At 36.9% G+C, this 16,831-nt stretch overlaps 3 protein-coding genes and 1 long non-coding RNA gene across 4 annotated transcripts; 3 read left to right on the forward strand and 1 right to left on the reverse strand.

The window, feature by feature from the left end:
* The first annotated feature begins 479 nt into the window (after nucleotides 1–479).
* Nucleotides 480–2,234, forward strand: LOC120158361. Its single transcript, XM_039169225.1, has 3 exons — nucleotides 480–703; nucleotides 949–1,046; nucleotides 1,631–2,234. Exons 1-3 carry the CDS (start codon nucleotides 572–574, stop codon nucleotides 2,193–2,195), a joined length of 795 nt encoding a protein of 264 aa, XP_039025156.1. The 5' UTR covers nucleotides 480–571; the 3' UTR covers nucleotides 2,196–2,234.
* Nucleotides 2,235–3,740: 1,506 nt separating this feature from the next.
* Nucleotides 3,741–9,207, reverse strand: LOC120158312. The gene is made up of 4 exons (XR_005519220.1): nucleotides 9,196–9,207; nucleotides 4,459–4,600; nucleotides 3,935–4,232; nucleotides 3,741–3,814 (listed from the first exon to the last, which is right to left on the reverse strand). It is a non-coding gene; the product is annotated as an uncharacterized LOC120158312 (long non-coding RNA).
* LOC120158310 (dnaJ protein ERDJ3B-like) lies at nucleotides 5,576–8,997 on the forward strand. Its single transcript, XM_039169185.1, has 10 exons — nucleotides 5,576–5,646; nucleotides 5,747–5,895; nucleotides 5,979–6,111; nucleotides 6,531–6,642; nucleotides 7,276–7,392; nucleotides 7,496–7,582; nucleotides 8,114–8,173; nucleotides 8,349–8,426; nucleotides 8,524–8,595; nucleotides 8,685–8,997. The coding sequence occupies exons 1-10, from the start codon at nucleotides 5,576–5,578 to the stop codon at nucleotides 8,841–8,843; spliced, it is 1,038 nt and encodes a 345-aa protein (XP_039025116.1). The 3' UTR covers nucleotides 8,844–8,997.
* Nucleotides 9,208–10,541: 1,334 nt separating the features above from the next.
* Nucleotides 10,542–13,926, forward strand: LOC120158309 (phospholipase A1 PLIP2, chloroplastic-like). Its single transcript, XM_039169184.1, has 5 exons — nucleotides 10,542–11,428; nucleotides 11,728–12,240; nucleotides 12,343–12,402; nucleotides 12,640–13,056; nucleotides 13,136–13,926. Exons 1-5 carry the CDS (start codon nucleotides 10,742–10,744, stop codon nucleotides 13,712–13,714), a joined length of 2,256 nt encoding a protein of 751 aa, XP_039025115.1. The 5' UTR covers nucleotides 10,542–10,741; the 3' UTR covers nucleotides 13,715–13,926.
* Nucleotides 13,927–16,831: the final 2,905 nt, after the last annotated feature.

A 16,831-nucleotide genomic window follows, 5' to 3' on the forward strand; every position in this document is an offset into this window, starting at 1 on the left:
CGTGTTTGGAATTTGAAAATAAAATACGCGTTGCGATACTAATGGCGCTTTGAAAATCGCATTGCGATTTTGTATTATCGCGTTGCGATAGTCAGAATCGCGTTGCGATTTACATATTCGCAACGCGAATTTGAAAAATCGCAATGCGATAGTCAAAATCACGTTGCGAATCTGGAAACTGATTTGCGATACTGGAGATCGCGTTGCGATTTAGAGATCGCATTGCGATTTTGTTGGTCATTTTGGCAAATCAAAAACAAATTAGTCAAAATCGTATATTATAAGAAATTTTCGGTCACTGAGATTATTTTCTCTTCTATTAAATACTACCAAGGACAAATACCGACACGTGTCAAAAGATGAAACATATTGTGTAATCTCAATCTATCACCCGCGAAACATATTACTATTGGTCTTATTCATCTCCGCGTTATGTCTCAAATAGTCCCCGGCCAAATATTTCACTTTATTTTCTTCATTTTTATTTCTCTCTCTCAATGTCCCCCAATCCCAAATATTTTCCTTCTATAATGAAATTTAACCCAAACGAAACAAAGAATTAGAGCCCACAATGCGTCCTGAATCAAGCTCCGCAACAACGTCATCGTCGACGACGCCGTCCCCGAGTCGGAAGCGAAACAGAGACCCCGAAGATGAGGTTTACGTCGACAATCTCCATTCTCACAAGCGTTATCTAAGTGAGGTTTTTTTTTTCTTCCTCCATTTTATTTCACTCGTTTTTAAAATACCCGAATTCTCAGGTTTTAATATTTCTTTAATTCTATCCTATTAGATATTAGTAGTGTAGAAAGTTTGATCGTCTAATTTTGTTTTCCCCCCCTAGGTTAATTAATCTGGGTAGTTGACATTTCTTTATCTCGGTTTCTTTTTTTGGGAATTTGCATTGAAGTGTTTCAAGTATTGCGAAATTGAAGTATTTGCTTGCAGATAATGGCGTCTAGTTTGAACGGATTAACAGTTGGGGACCCACTTCCTGAATATCTCCTGGAATCTCCTGCTAGATCCGAAGCTACGTTCTCTCCCAGGTTAGTTGTTGCAGATATTAAAACATTCCATATAACCAAATCCAGAATTATGAAAGATAGAAGAGACTACATGTTATGATCCACCCTTGGATTTAAGCTACTAATTGATTAATGTTGATAACTACACCAGCTTGTTATACATGCTTTTCTATGTTGATCAATGACTTGAAGATAGTAATACATCGAAACACATTGTGCAATATCTCTCTTTGGCATTGTGCCCATGTGGGAATCCATCTTTTCTAACAAGATGCTGATATTATGTCAATCTTGCATTAACGCGTGATACGATTTCCCGGTGATTCTTGTGTTGAATTGTTCACTGTGACTGGACTGCATTCTATGAAGGTCTCATTTTCAATTTTTATGCGACGAGGATGGATTGTTTTTGTACGAGGTTAACCACTTAGGCACTTGGATTAGGTTTCAAATGCTTAGTTTTGTTAGCACTTCCGTATGCTAATTTCGAACTTAATATTTGTATGATTTGCTTTCAACGGTGTAATATCTGTTTCTATGTTTCTTCTGACAATGTGACTAAGCTTTTGCATCTTTTTAAAACTCAACCTCATTATTGTTTCTAGGGATGAGATGACATGGCAATATTCACCAATGTCTGAAGATTCAGATGACTCGAGATTGTCCGAGACACCTATGAACACTTCCTTCTCCCATCCTGATAGTCGGCCTACGAGTCCTGTTTCTCCATATAGATATCAAAGACCACTGAACGCATTCTGCTCCACTCCTCCAACCAGTTCACACCATTTACCTGGAAATGTCGGCGCTGGTACTTGTTCGCAGCCTCGCAAAAGAGGGTCCGATACAGAGGTCCGGTTTCCATCCTCACCAAGTGATATTGTCCACTCCTCTGATTTAAGGAGGGCAGCACTCATGCGGTCTGTTCAGATGAAAACACAGTCAGCTGGTCAATCATCATTAGAATTGCAATTTGGTCCAGGTCAAGAGTATCCGCCTAGTATCGAAGTTGAGGAACGACGATGTTCATGCGTGAAGTCTTTAATCGGTGATAGAGAATATCAGATTGAAGAATGTTCCTCACAGGGTATGTCTGATCCTGAATTTAGTCAAGGGAAATCTTGTGGGGTGTCTAATTTGAATTTGAAAGCGGATGAATCTGGGAATTAGATGCTTTGAGAAATCTTCGCTTGCCTTTTTCATATCAGTATGCTTAAAAGCACCAACGAAAATCCATTTTTATTTTCTATTATATTACTAATTTGATCTCAATAAAATATTTTTTATTTATATATTTAATTATAATTATAACAATATTTGATAGTAATGATTAAAGTGATCATGAAATTTGTGAAAGCAGTAAGAGGAAAAATTGCTCACGTTTATATGGTAACAGGCTTATCTAGGAAGCTGTCATAAGCAAATGCCGTATATTTGATACTCAAATTCTAATGAACTCATTCTAGCAATTTGCTGCTGCCTACTGAGAAATTCACAACTCAGATACTTTGATGTCGGAAAGCTAGCACCTGCCTTCTGAGGGTGATCTTCAAGGTGAAGCAAGCAATGATGCAGAAGCTGCAGGTCATTGACACAAATCTTCTTCATCCGTATTTCCCTTTCCAAGTAAGTAAAATGTCCACCAATTTTAAACGCCAAGTCATCATCTTCAGCATTGCCATTTTCGGTCATTGCCGTTGAGGGAGACTAACCTTCTTGTAAACGGTCTGATCATTTGGACTCATCCATTACTATAGAGTTAAAGCTAACTATAAGAATATCTACAATGTTAGTATGAACCAACTTACATCATGCCTTAATGTTTACTCAAACTATATATTGGCAAGACCTACCAAAAGCAAACCATTTATTGAATGGGTTGAAATCAGAAGAAATTATATATTTGATGACAAAATTATCAATAATTGTGTAAATCAAACGCACTATTAATTGACACAAACGAAACGGTTCCTCTTCTATGGTTCAACTAAGCTTAAAAAAGTTGCCTTCCAAATATGATATTCAAATCTGTACAGAAAATTTCCATTTATATGAGACTAACCTCCGCCTGCTTGCTGCTCACCCCTCTCTAGAGGAGCTTATGCCTTCCGCTTGTTACTACTAAACAACTAAGCCAGGAGAGGAAGATCTAGTAGCTAATCAGCGACTTCAACATGAAACAAACCTCCAGTGATTTCTGATTCAGACCTGAAGACACCCTATCCCTCCCAGAGTAGAGAGAAATTCATTTTAAGAGGAAGAATCTCCTCAGTATCATTAGCAAAATGTTTCATTTTCGTATCACATTTCTAATATGGCACTTAATTACCTATCACTATCGAGAAAATCTAAAAGCAACAAGAGCAAAGCTCAATGTGACTAGCATTGCCAACAAGAAAAGCGCTAATAAGCTTATTAGGACTTCAATTTCACTCAGATAATTACCTCTAGTCTTCATACATGTTACACTAACAGCTTACCGCAAGGGTGACAAACATGCATGACCACAATTATATTCAAATAAAATAAATTTAAAAAGATCTGCAAGATTGGAACCAATATTAATAGAAATGGTGAACGTTTCTTGCTTTTTTAGTATGGTCTTTGTGTCTGTCACACCATTCACTCTAAATGAGGCATCCATAACATCCTCTTTCAAGTTCACCAGACCCTCTAAAAGACCACATGATTTGCATGCAAAGTGTATTGCTGATTCTGCAGTCTCTAAGCTGATGTTCCTTCACTGTTACATAGCCCATTGATAATGCTTCCTTTCTTGACTTCTCAAGCTGGAAAAGCATATATTAACTCTTATTATGTTTTTCCCAAACGAATAGGTGGCCGTATGAAGAGGGAAAAAAGACATGGAAAAAGAGGAAGGAAAGTTCTATAGTCAAGAAAGAAAATACCTTAAATTCAATGTCACAACAATCAAGTCCATTTGGAACTGACCTCTTGGAAAACTTTGACACCTTGCCAAAAACTGAAATTGCTTTCTTCGACACGAGACAGTTGATTATAGAAAGAACATTCTTAATCGTAACAGAATGTGAAGCTCTGAAATTAGATTTTTTTGTCATTATTGTTCTGAAGATCTAGAGAAGGAACAGAAGACTTCGCAACTTTATGTGATACATCCTTGATGTTAAAGTGACTGTCTGCCTTAAAATGTGACCCATTTAGCTTCTTTTCAGCACCACCAATTTTCTGCATAAAATAGTGAATTTAGGTGGTGATCAAGTCACAGAACAACAGACAACATGGAAAGCGGAAATAGCAGTGAGTTTATTCATTAGACATGCACTAGCAGTGAGATGTCAAAAGGAAAATACACAAAAGAAAATGCAGGAACGATCGCGCACACACAGCCAGCTCAGACATAATTGGCAATAGAGAGAGGAAAGGGAGGATAATAAATACTTGGAATGCTTACCACAAAATGCTCAGTTCCTGTCTTCAGTTTCCGAATAATACCTCCAACCCTTTCCTCCGGTAAGCCTAATTCTGCAAAACCATCATCATCTGTTGAAGTATGCAATGACCGCTTTAAGCTCTCAAACCCTTTTGACTGGATCCTGCAACCACCCTTACATAAGATAACTTCTTATATAATATGTGCAAATAGATTCTATGAATTCCAGTATTAGATATATCATGCACAGAATTTATGTTCATATGAAACTTTGCATGTATATTTTGGTATCATCTTGTTGAGAATGATGACAGGTGATAAACTACAATTGAGTGTTAACGTCGACAAAAAAAAATCAGTGCTTAAAATTGAAGTGTTTTAAATTTAATGATGAAATTGATACTTAAATTAAAGATTTTATAGTCCTTCAAAACCTTATTTTAACCATTAATATATCAATATCAAAACGACATCCTTTTGGTTACATCATCACATTGACGAAATTTAAGTCCATATTATCGTATCATTTTCAAGTTAATATTTTAGTGGTATAATTGAAGATAAAACAAAAATTTAGTGCTAGTCATATCAATTTAAAGTTAAATGATAAAATTGACACATACAGTAAAGTGTAGTGGTGTCTGAAGTAATTTACCCTAATTTTAAATCGGTTTGTATATAAATTTTACATTTTCCAGGGAAGCAGATCTACGACGCAGGAAGACGGCGAACCCGTCCACGTGGCAAACCTATATTGGAGAAAACAAGAAGAAGCCTACGCTCATTGGCCAATTTTCTTAATAACACGTAGCCGAAGTTTTAGTCCCCAAAGTTAACTCGTTTGATCCCTCATATTTCGCTCCGCTTTCCCTTTCGTGACTGCTGCTGCCTTGTTTATTCTTTGTTTAAATGTTTTAAACACCAATTCCCAGTTTCGAAGCAGTTAAGCTGGGGGGAAAAACGTTCCATTGAGGAAAATAAAGTATAGAAAAGCAGAACCAAAGCTTTGGAATCCCTTCCCGTATTCTCTCTCTTGAAAGATCATTCTTTATTTTGTGGGAATCGAAGATCTGATAACAGTTTTGTAAACATTTCATAAGTTCCGGAGAGATCCAGTTTCTCTCCTGATCTCGTATCCATGACGCTTTCTAGATCGAAGTTACTTTTTCTGTTGTTCACTTTGTCTTACGCAATTATCGCCATTGCAGGGTATGAGTTAACTTTCTCTTCTTCTTCTTCTTCTTCTTCTTTTTTTTGTTAAAGAAATGCGTTTTTATAATCGTGGGACTTTGTGATGATTTTGCTGCAGGAAGAGTTATTACGATATATTGCAAATACCGAAAGGAGCATCGGATGAGCAGATCAAAAGAGCGTATAGAAAGCTGGCATTGAAGTATCATCCTGATAAGAACCCCGGCAATGAAGAGGCCAATAAGCGATTTGCTGAGATTAGTAACGGTGATAAAAATTTGGTGCTTTATCATTATTATTTGTATTTTTGAAAAATTAGTTATGGAATGAATTGTTTCGATAATGATTAGCTTATGAGGTGTTGTCGGATAGCGAAAAGAGGGGCATATATGATAGGTATGGTGAGGAGGGCCTGAAGCAGCATGCTGCCAGCGGAGGCAGAGGAGGAGGAACGGGAGTCAATATTCAGGACATTTTCAGCTCGTAAGATATCTGAATTTTATCATTTGATTGCATTTAATCATCTTAATAGCAGTTGACTATTAGTTGAAATATTATTACAAATGATGACCCAAAATTTAGAAGCCAATCCATGCTTCTTAAGTTTATCTTGGGCATGCTAATGTTTCCCAAATTCAGGTTACTTACCATCTTTATTGTTGATTATGTTTAGGTTTTTAAGATGATGTGTGAAATCAACAATAAAATGTTGGTTATTGACTTATATTTTGGATGATGTACGTTATTGATGGTTTAAACATTTAAAAACCGCCTACCTACTGATACATTCATTTAGTTTAAACATGATTAGCCATCAATTTTTTAGGATTTTTATATTCATTTTAATGCGTATTTCTGATTTCAGACACCTATGATTGCTGACAGGACGGTGATTTCTTCAGGTTTTTTGGTGGAGGCCAGGCAGAAGAGGAAGAGAGAATTGTAAAGGGCGACGATGTAATTGTTGAATTGGATGCAACACTTGAAGATTTGTACTTGGGAGGGCCACTTAAGGTGAGAAATTATGTGCTCTGGTAAAAATTTCTTATCCTTGATCCAAATTGATAGCTTATCGGTGTTCAGTCATCTTGACTTGTGCGGAACCAAAGAATTTTTCACATACCTTTGACCTATTAATGTCTTAACTGAGCTGTTACTTATATTGCCTTATTGACCTGAGTAGCAGGTTTGTGAACAGAATCATGTATTTGAGTACACTTTTGCTTTCTCAGGATGTTAGTAGTTTAATTATATCCTTGTAATAATAGCTAAACTTGTACACGTAGATACTTCATCTCTCTCACGTGTTTTGTGGACCCTTAACAATGACAAGTCAGATTCTTTATTTCTTTTGAACATTAGTGTTTATCAGCTATAAGGCATCATAGTGTGTGGTATGATGCAAAATGAAGCCATGTAATATTCTGACCTTGTCAGATTTTTTAAGGAAATGTCAATAGTGTAAAAGAAAGTTGTTAGGCTGTGTTTGGAGCTAGTCATTTGTACTTGGCAAAAAATTTTCTTCCGACTGTTTTATTTCCTAGAAATCTAGTTTATTGCCTCTTTGTTCCCCCCTGCTTCATCTCTGATCATTCTTCTCAATGTTCTTACTTTATAGAAAAGTAACATTGATCTGGAATTCACCAGGTTTGGAGGGAGAAAAACATCTTAAAGCCGGCTCCTGGTAAACGACGCTGTAACTGCAGAAATGAGGTCTATCATAAGCAAATTGGTCCTGGGATGTTCCAACAGATGACTGAACAGGTACTAAGGCGTCATTGTCTTTCTTTTTATTGATTTTATGTTTCACACTAGTATGTACTTGATCTATTTCCTCTGCTTTTTTACACTGCTTTTCTTTTCTTAGGTTTGTGAGCAGTGTCAAAATGTGAAATATGAACGAGAGGGGTACTTTGTCACAGTTGATATTGAGAAAGGAATGCAAGATGGACAAGTAAGTTTCTATAGTTTTTTAATTTGTAATATTTTCTTGGAGTGCTTTTTGATACTGTTGTCCCTTATTCTTAATTAATGTTAAAAAATAGCAATGCATGAAATCTTAGGAAGTGATAGAGGATAAACTTATGTGACATGAAAAGTTTGTTGAATTGTCATTAATATTATGGACCGATTCTCTTAAAAAAGACAATTATGAGCAATATCTGAAATTCAGAATGATTAATCATGTATCTAGGTTTTCTGACGTGTTCTGTTGTTCCTTATTAATTCGGGGGTGGGGGAGGGAGCGGGCTGAGTAATGATATTTAGTAAAATCTTAAGAGCTTGTCTAAATGTGTAGCACATTGTTTGTGATGATTCATTCATTTGACGATTTTATTTGTTTCTTGTCCAACTATAACTATGGAATTTTGTAATTTTCATCATATTGTAGATTTATTACAATACTAGGAGTAGTATAGTTGCATATTCATCTAGCCATTACTGTTTTTAAATTCGGAATAATTTGTTCCTTTGCATCATACAGGAGGTGGTTTTTTATGAAGATGGTGAGCCTATAATAGATGGAGAACCTGGAGATTTGAAGGTTAGACTTAAACTAGTGATGAAAATTTTCCATTCAATGTAGCTCAATTATTGTGCTAATTGCTGGGCATTGGGCAAGACCGATAGATTTTTTTCCTGTCCAAATTTGTTTGCTGCCTCAGTAAGTATAGTGGAATTTTCTCATTCTTGCTCACGAAAGACTCCATTTTCTGCAGTTCCGCATTCGTGCAGCACCCCATGACCGGTTCAGGAGGGAAGGCAATGACTTGCACACCACTATCACTATAACACTTGTAAGACTCATTTTTTAAGCTCCACATGTCTCAATGTTTTGTCGTCCTTTCGAAATGCAGTACTATGAACTAATTTCTGTTTCCCGACTTGCTCTAGGCTCAAGCTCTTGTTGGTTTTGAGAAGACCATTAAACACCTTGATGACCATTTAGTAGACATTGGGTCTAAGGTAAGCATGACATGCCCCATGTACATTTTGATTTGGTTGTTTGAAATCAAAACTTTATCCAACGTAAGAAGTGATTTTGTATCGCATAGGGTATTACTAAACCAAAAGAAGTAAGAAAGTTCAAAGGGGAAGGAATGCCATTGCATTTCAGCAACAAGAAAGGAGATCTGTACGTTACCTTTGAGGTTTTGTTCCCCACATCGCTTACCGATGATCAAAAGGCGAAAATCAAGTCTATTCTTGGCTAGGATTAGAAGATAACCATAATTTTTTGGGGGAAGGGTTGGGTCATAAACTGTTCCTTTTGCAACATTTGATGAGGATACATATAAGCTATGAAATCTGGAGGGTTTCAAAATTTTCTTCATTCACTTTGTTACCATTGTGCTCCTTCCCCCATTAACATATTAGTTTGCAGTGTCTGAAGAATGAATACGTTAAAGTTCTTTCATTTAAATTTATTTTTATTTGATTACGTGATATAATTCATATTTAGAAATTTTGAAAATATCATATGATATACTATTAGGGTGCGTTTGGTTCACGGAATGTAAGATTAATAGTGAGAATGTAAGATTACTAGTGGGAATATAAGATTACCAGGGAATAGGATTACTGAGAATGTTGTATTTTGTGTTTAGTTAGTTTAGCAGGAATATAAGATTATCGTGTTTGATTAAAGGAATAAAAGATTATTGGAATGTATATTTTACCAAATTGTTCTTATTATATATTTGTTTTTTAACAAGTTAAAAAATATTTATATATATATTTTTAAAAATTTAAATTAATAAAATATATATATTTACAAAATTGACAATATAAAAAGTTTAATGAAAGGGTAAAATTTTATTTTAACCTTTGAATTTCATATAAAATTTTAATTATAGATTTTTTTTTGTAAATCTAAAATAGTTTAAGGATAAATTTGTAATTTAACATTCGTAGAATTTTTATTATTCAATGATAGAATAATGATATTTTTGAAAAAAATTAAGGGCATTTTATTTCAAAACGTCGGTAATCCAATAATACCTAAAGTAAATGAGGTAATGGCATTCACAATAATATACCTTAAAAAATATATTATTGGTAATAAAATATTATCAAGAATGAGATTCTCGACCAATTAAATATGAGAATATAAATTCCATTCCAATAAGAATCTCACATTCCTTGATTAAAACAGCCACTTAATGGTTGTTATGATATTTGTGCCCCTTCTTTTATCTCAAGTTTTTGTATAGTGTAGGGGTGTTAAAAGCATTTTGTATGCATAATTTACACGTGTTTATATGCAAATCCATGTGTGAAACATTAACGAATGGTACCAACTATCTCTCCCCCACCCCCCCCTCCCCCCCCCCCCCAAAAAAAAAATTAAAAAAGCTTGATGTCATGGACCCAAGTCCTCTAATGTACAAATATTAATATTTGATGTTTATTAATTTTCTCCAAGATGTATTAGTTATTCATACGAAATGTTTTCAACACTATTTCGTAGAATACGAAAAATAAAATGTTAAACTAACATCGAATATAAATATCTTAAAATCATTACTTGATATATTAGACTTCCAAATTTGCTCAAAATAAATCGAAATTCTCAGTACAACTTGGTTAGAAATTGTCAAAAATTTCAAAATAAATTATCACAAAAGAATTTAAAATTTACGTATAGCAAACAGTAATGACAAAAGTAAAATGAAATACTAATAGAAACACACGTGTCGCATTCTGGAAACGTCTTGTTCTGTAGATATCAAACTTTACGTTTAGTTTTCGAGTTTATAGTGCAGCGTAATCCTGTGACGTGGCAAACGAATATTATCCCCCGCACAATTTGGAAACAAACACGGCACGAACACACCATCCGAACGCCGCCGTTTCAATCTCATGATTAAGTTATTATAAATAGAAGATTTCCCCAAGGTTGGCTGCTCTTCTTTTGAATTTGATTATTATAATCGGGTAGAAGAAACAACGAAAGAGAGACGAAAACGATAGTAGTTATATTTCAAAAGATTGTTTGGTTACGTCAACTCGCTTTAGCGCCTTGCTTGTTTCCAGCCTGCTATTGCTCTGTGATTTTCTTCTTTATATTTTTACATTTCTGAAAAGAAGCTAAGGGAATCCAGGAACGGTAATGGATGGGCTTTGCTTGAAACCGGGGATTCATGGGATGGCGCCGGCGATCTCCGTGACTGGACCGGTGGAATGTAGGGCTCACACGGCGCAAGTCAGCGCCGTGGCTCGGTCTTCGGTGGATCATAGATCGGCATCGACGTCGTCTTCGGCGGCGGTTCCTCCGCAGAAGACGGCTTTTTCCAGGTTCTCGTTTCGGTACCCTTTGAGATCTTTGTGGTCCGTTGGTGGAGATGGTAATAATAAGCGGTACAACGGGTTGGCCGTCGACGACGCCGTTTTGGTGGAGAATAATAACTTGGAGGCGACGAAAGTACACGAAGAAGACACGAATGGTGGGACGACGGTGGATGGGCGGAATGAGAATTGGGTTTTGAAGATTTTGCACGTCAAGTCGTTGTGGAAAGAAAGCGAAGTAGAGGAAAGAAACAACGCCGACGAAGAAGAGGAGACCCAAGAAGAAAACAATGGAAACGGCGTCGTCAAGGGTGATGAAGAAATCTGTGAATTCTGCAGAGTTGATGATGATGGTGATGATGGTGATGATGATGGAAGTGAAGAAAAGGAGATTGAAATCGATAAAGATTCATTTTCCAAGATGCTACGAAGGGTGTCTTTAGCTGAAGCCAAGTTATACGCTCAATTGTCGTACCTTGGAAACTTGGCTTACGAGATTCAAAATATTAAGGTAACGAACTCTGCTGTTTGTTTTCCTTCATATTTTATTCCTTCATCTATAAATGTTGGAGACGTTTTTGTTTTATTGCTTTTCTCAATGGACATAGTTAATGGTCGGTTTCTGGGTTTCTAAGACCTGAAATTCAGTAATTCAATCTGTAATAACTTGCACCCAAACTGCAATTTTTTAATCTTTAATGCTTTTGATAAAAAATCTATTGTTTTTCTATCTTTGGTAGTCCTATCGTTTGTCTATGAAGAAATAACATGACTTTTCTTTTCTCCATTTACCTACTGGGATAAAATCAGCCTCAAAATCTCCTAAAAGATCGTGGTTTAAGAATGGTTACTTCATCATTAGTGGAGAGAGAACTGGGAATGAAAGTTGAGAAAAATAATGAGGAAATTGGTTTGTCATCTGAAAATCCAACCTCGCAAAGTAATGAGAAGGATGATGTAGAAGGACAAGAGAAGAAAAATCTTGGTGCCCGGATCAGTGCCTCTGCTGCGTATCAGATAGCTGCCTCTGCTGCTTCTTATTTGCATTCCCATACGGTGGCCATACTTCCTTTCAAGTCATCAAATCCTGAAAACAGTGAGGGCTCATCTGAAGATGGTACTTTAAGTGATGGCAGTTCTGATATGATAATCTCCGATGTGGCTTCTTTAGTGGCAACCACAGACTCTGTTACTGCCGTGGTTGCTGCTAAAGAAGAAGTGAAGCAGGCTGTCGCCGATGATTTGAACTCAACACATTCATCACCTTGCGAGTGGTTTATATGCGATGATGATCAGAGTGCTACTAGGTTCTTTGTAATTCAGGTTGGTAACATAACTACTTTTTAACTGTTACAGGATCCAACTTTTTTTATTGCCTTTTTCTTTTGCATTTGGTTATAATCAGATTGTGATGTGTATCTGTAGGGATCCGAGACTCTGGCATCTTGGCAGGCAAATCTACTTTTTGAACCTGTTCAATTTGAGGTAATTTCTAGAAAAATATGCTGATTTGCTGTTTGAAAATCTTTGTTTTGATTCGTAAATGCTAAAATGCTCAGAGAAATTTCATCATATTTCAATTTCCACATAAACCTTTTCAGATAAGAGAATCAGGAATTCTGAACATCTGCTTTGAGTATGCAAGTTAAAAATCATAGGGGAATGAGTAAAAGTTGTTTATTTCCTGTTACTGATGCTTGCAATAAAATCTTCTTGGTTTAGGGATTTGATATTCTTGTGCATAGAGGTATATATGAAGCTGCAAAAGGAATGTATGAGAAAATGTTGCCTCAAGTGCGTTCCCACTTAAAATCACATGGCAAGCATGCAGCTTTCCGCTTCACTGGGCACTCCCTTGGTGGCAGCTTGTCACTATTAATAAATCTCATGTTGCTTATAAGAGGTGAAGTGCCAGCTTCTTCCTTACTTCCTGTTGTAACCTTTGGTTCTCCAAGCATAATGTGTGGGGGTGACGGTCTTCTTCGCAAACTTGGCTTACCCCGAAGTCATGTTCAGGCAGTCACAATGCACAGAGACATTGTTCCCCGAGCTTTCTCTTGCAATTATCCTAATCATGTTGCACAGCTTTTAAAGGCTATTAATGGAAAATTTCGCCACCTTCCTTGTCTCAAAAATCAGGTAATGTTTCTGAAATATTAAAAATCTATATGCAACTATGGTATAATGTGCAGCTAACTCTTTGTTTTTCGAACTACAGAAGCTATTGTATGCACCAATGGGGCAAATTATGATTTTACAACCGGACAAGAAATTCTCTCCACATCATCATCTCCTTCCTTCAGGAACCGGTCTATATTGTCTATGTTGTCAAATGTCAGGTAATGATAGTGAAGAAAAGCTGCTCCGGGCTGCACAGAGAGCTTTCTTTAACTCTCCACATCCACTCGAGATCTTAAGCGACCGTTCCGCATACGGTTCTGAAGGAACAATCCAAAGAGACCATGACATGAATTCTTACTCAAAATGTGTTCAAGGCGTGATCCGTCAAGAGCAAAATCGCATCAGGAAGACAAGGAGAGAGCAGCGGCGCAAGGTCTGGTGGCCCCTCATTTTACCCCGTGAAATAAATGCTGGTGGTATCATTCTTGGGAGGTCAAGAGCAACAATGAATGCAGGTCAGGAACAATTCAACTTTGCCGGCGTTTTACACATCGGAAGAGAGTCGTTGAAACGATTTACCAGGCTTGTTGCATCACAGCACATGCACTTGCTTGTGGTTCTTCTGTTCCCTGCCAAGCTGTTACTCGTTGGTTCATACAGTTTGATCAGTCTTTAGCTGATGCCAGCTTATTTGGTAGGTCATCTGACGTTCCCTCCTAGGAAGTTTATACAGGTAGATGCACATGGCATGCTATATTCTTTGTTCATTGATTTAGAAAAGGATCCCTAAAAACGTTCATTCTTTCTTCTGTCTTATCTTCATTCAATCATATGGGAGTGTCAAATAGATTTATTGAGATATAACATTATGTGTTCATCTCTTTGGAACTGTTGTAGTTGATATTTCCTCTAGTATTTGCCCAAAGCCGACCTGTTTTCGCCGGGACTGGTCAGTGAAAATGATGGTCAAATTGATGGCTTTTGTGCCGTCCTTGCCGTGACGTACCAAAGAAATTAAGATATTGCTCCGGTGATATGAAACTATCATGGACAGTGATATTTCAACTTGATGGTTTTTTGAGTGGATAGGATTTAATTCAGCACGGGCAAATATCTGTGTCATTATTAGTCATGCAGAAAATATGTTACAAAATTAGGTACAAAATATGTCAGTATGCCACAAAATTAGGCAAACATCAATTTTGGAAGATCCGTAATTTTTAGGAAAGGGGAATGTCGTTCGAAGTTCATCCTACTTAAAATCGAATACAGCTGTTACCTTAAAATAAATTTATAATCTAGAAAAACAGCTTGTTGGTTTCATGGGAAGGAAGTAGAGGAGACATGCATAGTAGCAATGATAGAATAGAATCAGCCATTCCAACTCATTCTTTTTCCACTCCGTAATTACCCACATTAAGCACATGGGTGAGTCGACTTGCATGCTGAGATTTTAAGAAACCGACAAAGCCTCGCTGGCCACCCCACGGAACAAAAGTTTCTCCCCTGCTTGGCTCTGCATTGAAAAATAGGTTCCATCTACAAACAAAATAGGAGTCCCCACGGCCACCAGGGTCCAAAATGACTGTGCTACTCGAGCCTATCCATCCAACACGGTAAGAAGTCAGCCTGGGTGGATCAAGACTGCCAGCCTTTGCCTAAATCTCCGATGCCAAAATCGCACTTCTTTTTTTACGTGTGGAATCCCCGTCGTTATCTGGTATTTGCTTTGCTCTGAGTTTGACGGATTTTCTGCACCCAATTTATTGATATCTCCGTTTCTTTTTTAATCTTCTTTCTATCAAATAATGGGTAGGAGGCTCGAAAGTGGGACGTGGACCATTTGGACGAGAGCTGTCAAAATTTATGAAAGTAACTGAGGATTGGCATGGTAGGTCTTAAGGACCACATGGGCTTTATGAAGTACCACGGTTGAAATTAGCGTACACGACAATGAAAATAGGTTCTCCACCATTAAAAAAAGAGAAAATAACATCAGTCACCAAAAATACCTTATAATATACGATTTTAACCAATTTTTTTTGGATTTGCTAAAATGACCAACAAAATCGCAATGCGAAATAAAAATCGCAACGCGATCTCCAGAATCGCAACGCGATCTCTAGAATCGCAAATTAGTTCCTAGAATCGCAACGCGATTATGAAGAATCGCAATGCGATAGTACAAATTCGCATTGCGATTTTCCATAATCGCAACGCGAATATGAAAATCGCAACGCGAACATATAAATCGCAACGCGATTATGACTATCGCAACGAGTATCCGTAAAATCGCAACGCGTATCCGTAAATCGCAACGAGAATACGTAAATCGCAACGCGTATCTGTAAATCGCAACGAGAATACGTAAATCGCAATGCGTATCCGTAAATCGCAACGACAATACGTAAAATCGCAACGCGTATCCGTAAATCGCAACACGATTTTTAAAGCGTCATTATAATCGCTACGCGTATTTTATTTTCAAATTCCAAATACGAATATTAATTATCGGAACACTGAACCGTGCACAATATATCCCGTAATCGCAACTCATAACCTAAAACCTAAAAAAAATCACAACTCAATCCCATCTCCATCTCTCACTCTCTACGGCGAAATCTGTCCCCATCTCCGAAGATTTTCGCCCCCATCTCCGGCGAAATCCCTCACAACCATTCACGGTCAGAAATCCCTCACAATCATTCAAAAATGGAAAATCAACCTCCGAGGGTTAGTTTTTTTAATTATTTTTATTTTGAAATTTTTGCATTATTATAGGTTTTTCATATTGAAATTGATGATAAGTTTACTGATAATTTCAATAATAGATTAACCATTTCACTTAGATTTCTTATTAAATTCATTCGATTGCTGCCAATACTGCTAAACTGTTTAGTCTTTAACCCTGTGAAGTTAGTATTTGTCTTTGTTTTGTCTTTTGGTTTAAGTAATGCAATCCATTAAAGTTTCAATTTACAGAAGAAGAATAGTTTCTAAACTTAAAATCGCAACATGAAAATGAAAATCGCAACAAGAAAATGACTATTGCAACGAGAGAAATGAAAATCGCAACGAGATAATCGCAACGCGAACGCGAAACCAAAATCGCATTGCGATTTTCATTTCGCGTTGCGATTCTCTCGTTGCGATTTTCATTTCGCGTTGCGATTCTCTCGTTGCGATAGTCATTTCCGCGTTGCGATTTTCATTTCAACCAAAAGACAAAACAGTATTGCAAATTTTAGTTTCAAGAATAAACTACTACTCTTTATGTTTATTGTTTTTGGTATATCTTCACAGTGTAGTTTTTGGTATATCTAACTTGGTATGTTTATTGTTCTTGTAGAAATTTTTTCGGCTTCATTGACATTAAGGAATAAAGTTAGCCTAGCCACTACAATTGCTTCGAAGCTTTCACCTGCACAAAGAAAATTGTTTGAGGAAACATGCTTCGGGCCATGGCTGAGAGTACAGCATCCGGGTGGAGATGCTAATTTGACCCATTTGTGGCTTCAGACCATGACAAGCGATATACCCAACAATATACAACGTGGTGAGGAAGAGATATGGTTTCATTTTCCACCGGCGTATACTTGTTTTGGGCGGAAGGAGTTCTGCTTAATCACTGGTTTACGATTCGGACACGATGATGTAGGCCGGTACACTCGTCATATCATCCGCCCATCATGGTTATCCCGGGTTTTTCCTGATGAGTCAATAGAGAAGCTGAACTTACACGTCGAAGACCTGAAGAAATTGTTTAATAAGAAAGATGGTTTTACTCGGATGA

Source organism: Hibiscus syriacus, unplaced genomic scaffold (genome assembly GCF_006381635.1).
Source record: "Hibiscus syriacus cultivar Baekdansim isolate YM2019G1 unplaced genomic scaffold, ASM638163v2 tig00111311_pilon, whole genome shotgun sequence".
Lineage (NCBI taxonomy): Eukaryota > Viridiplantae > Streptophyta > Magnoliopsida > Malvales > Malvaceae > Hibiscus > Hibiscus syriacus.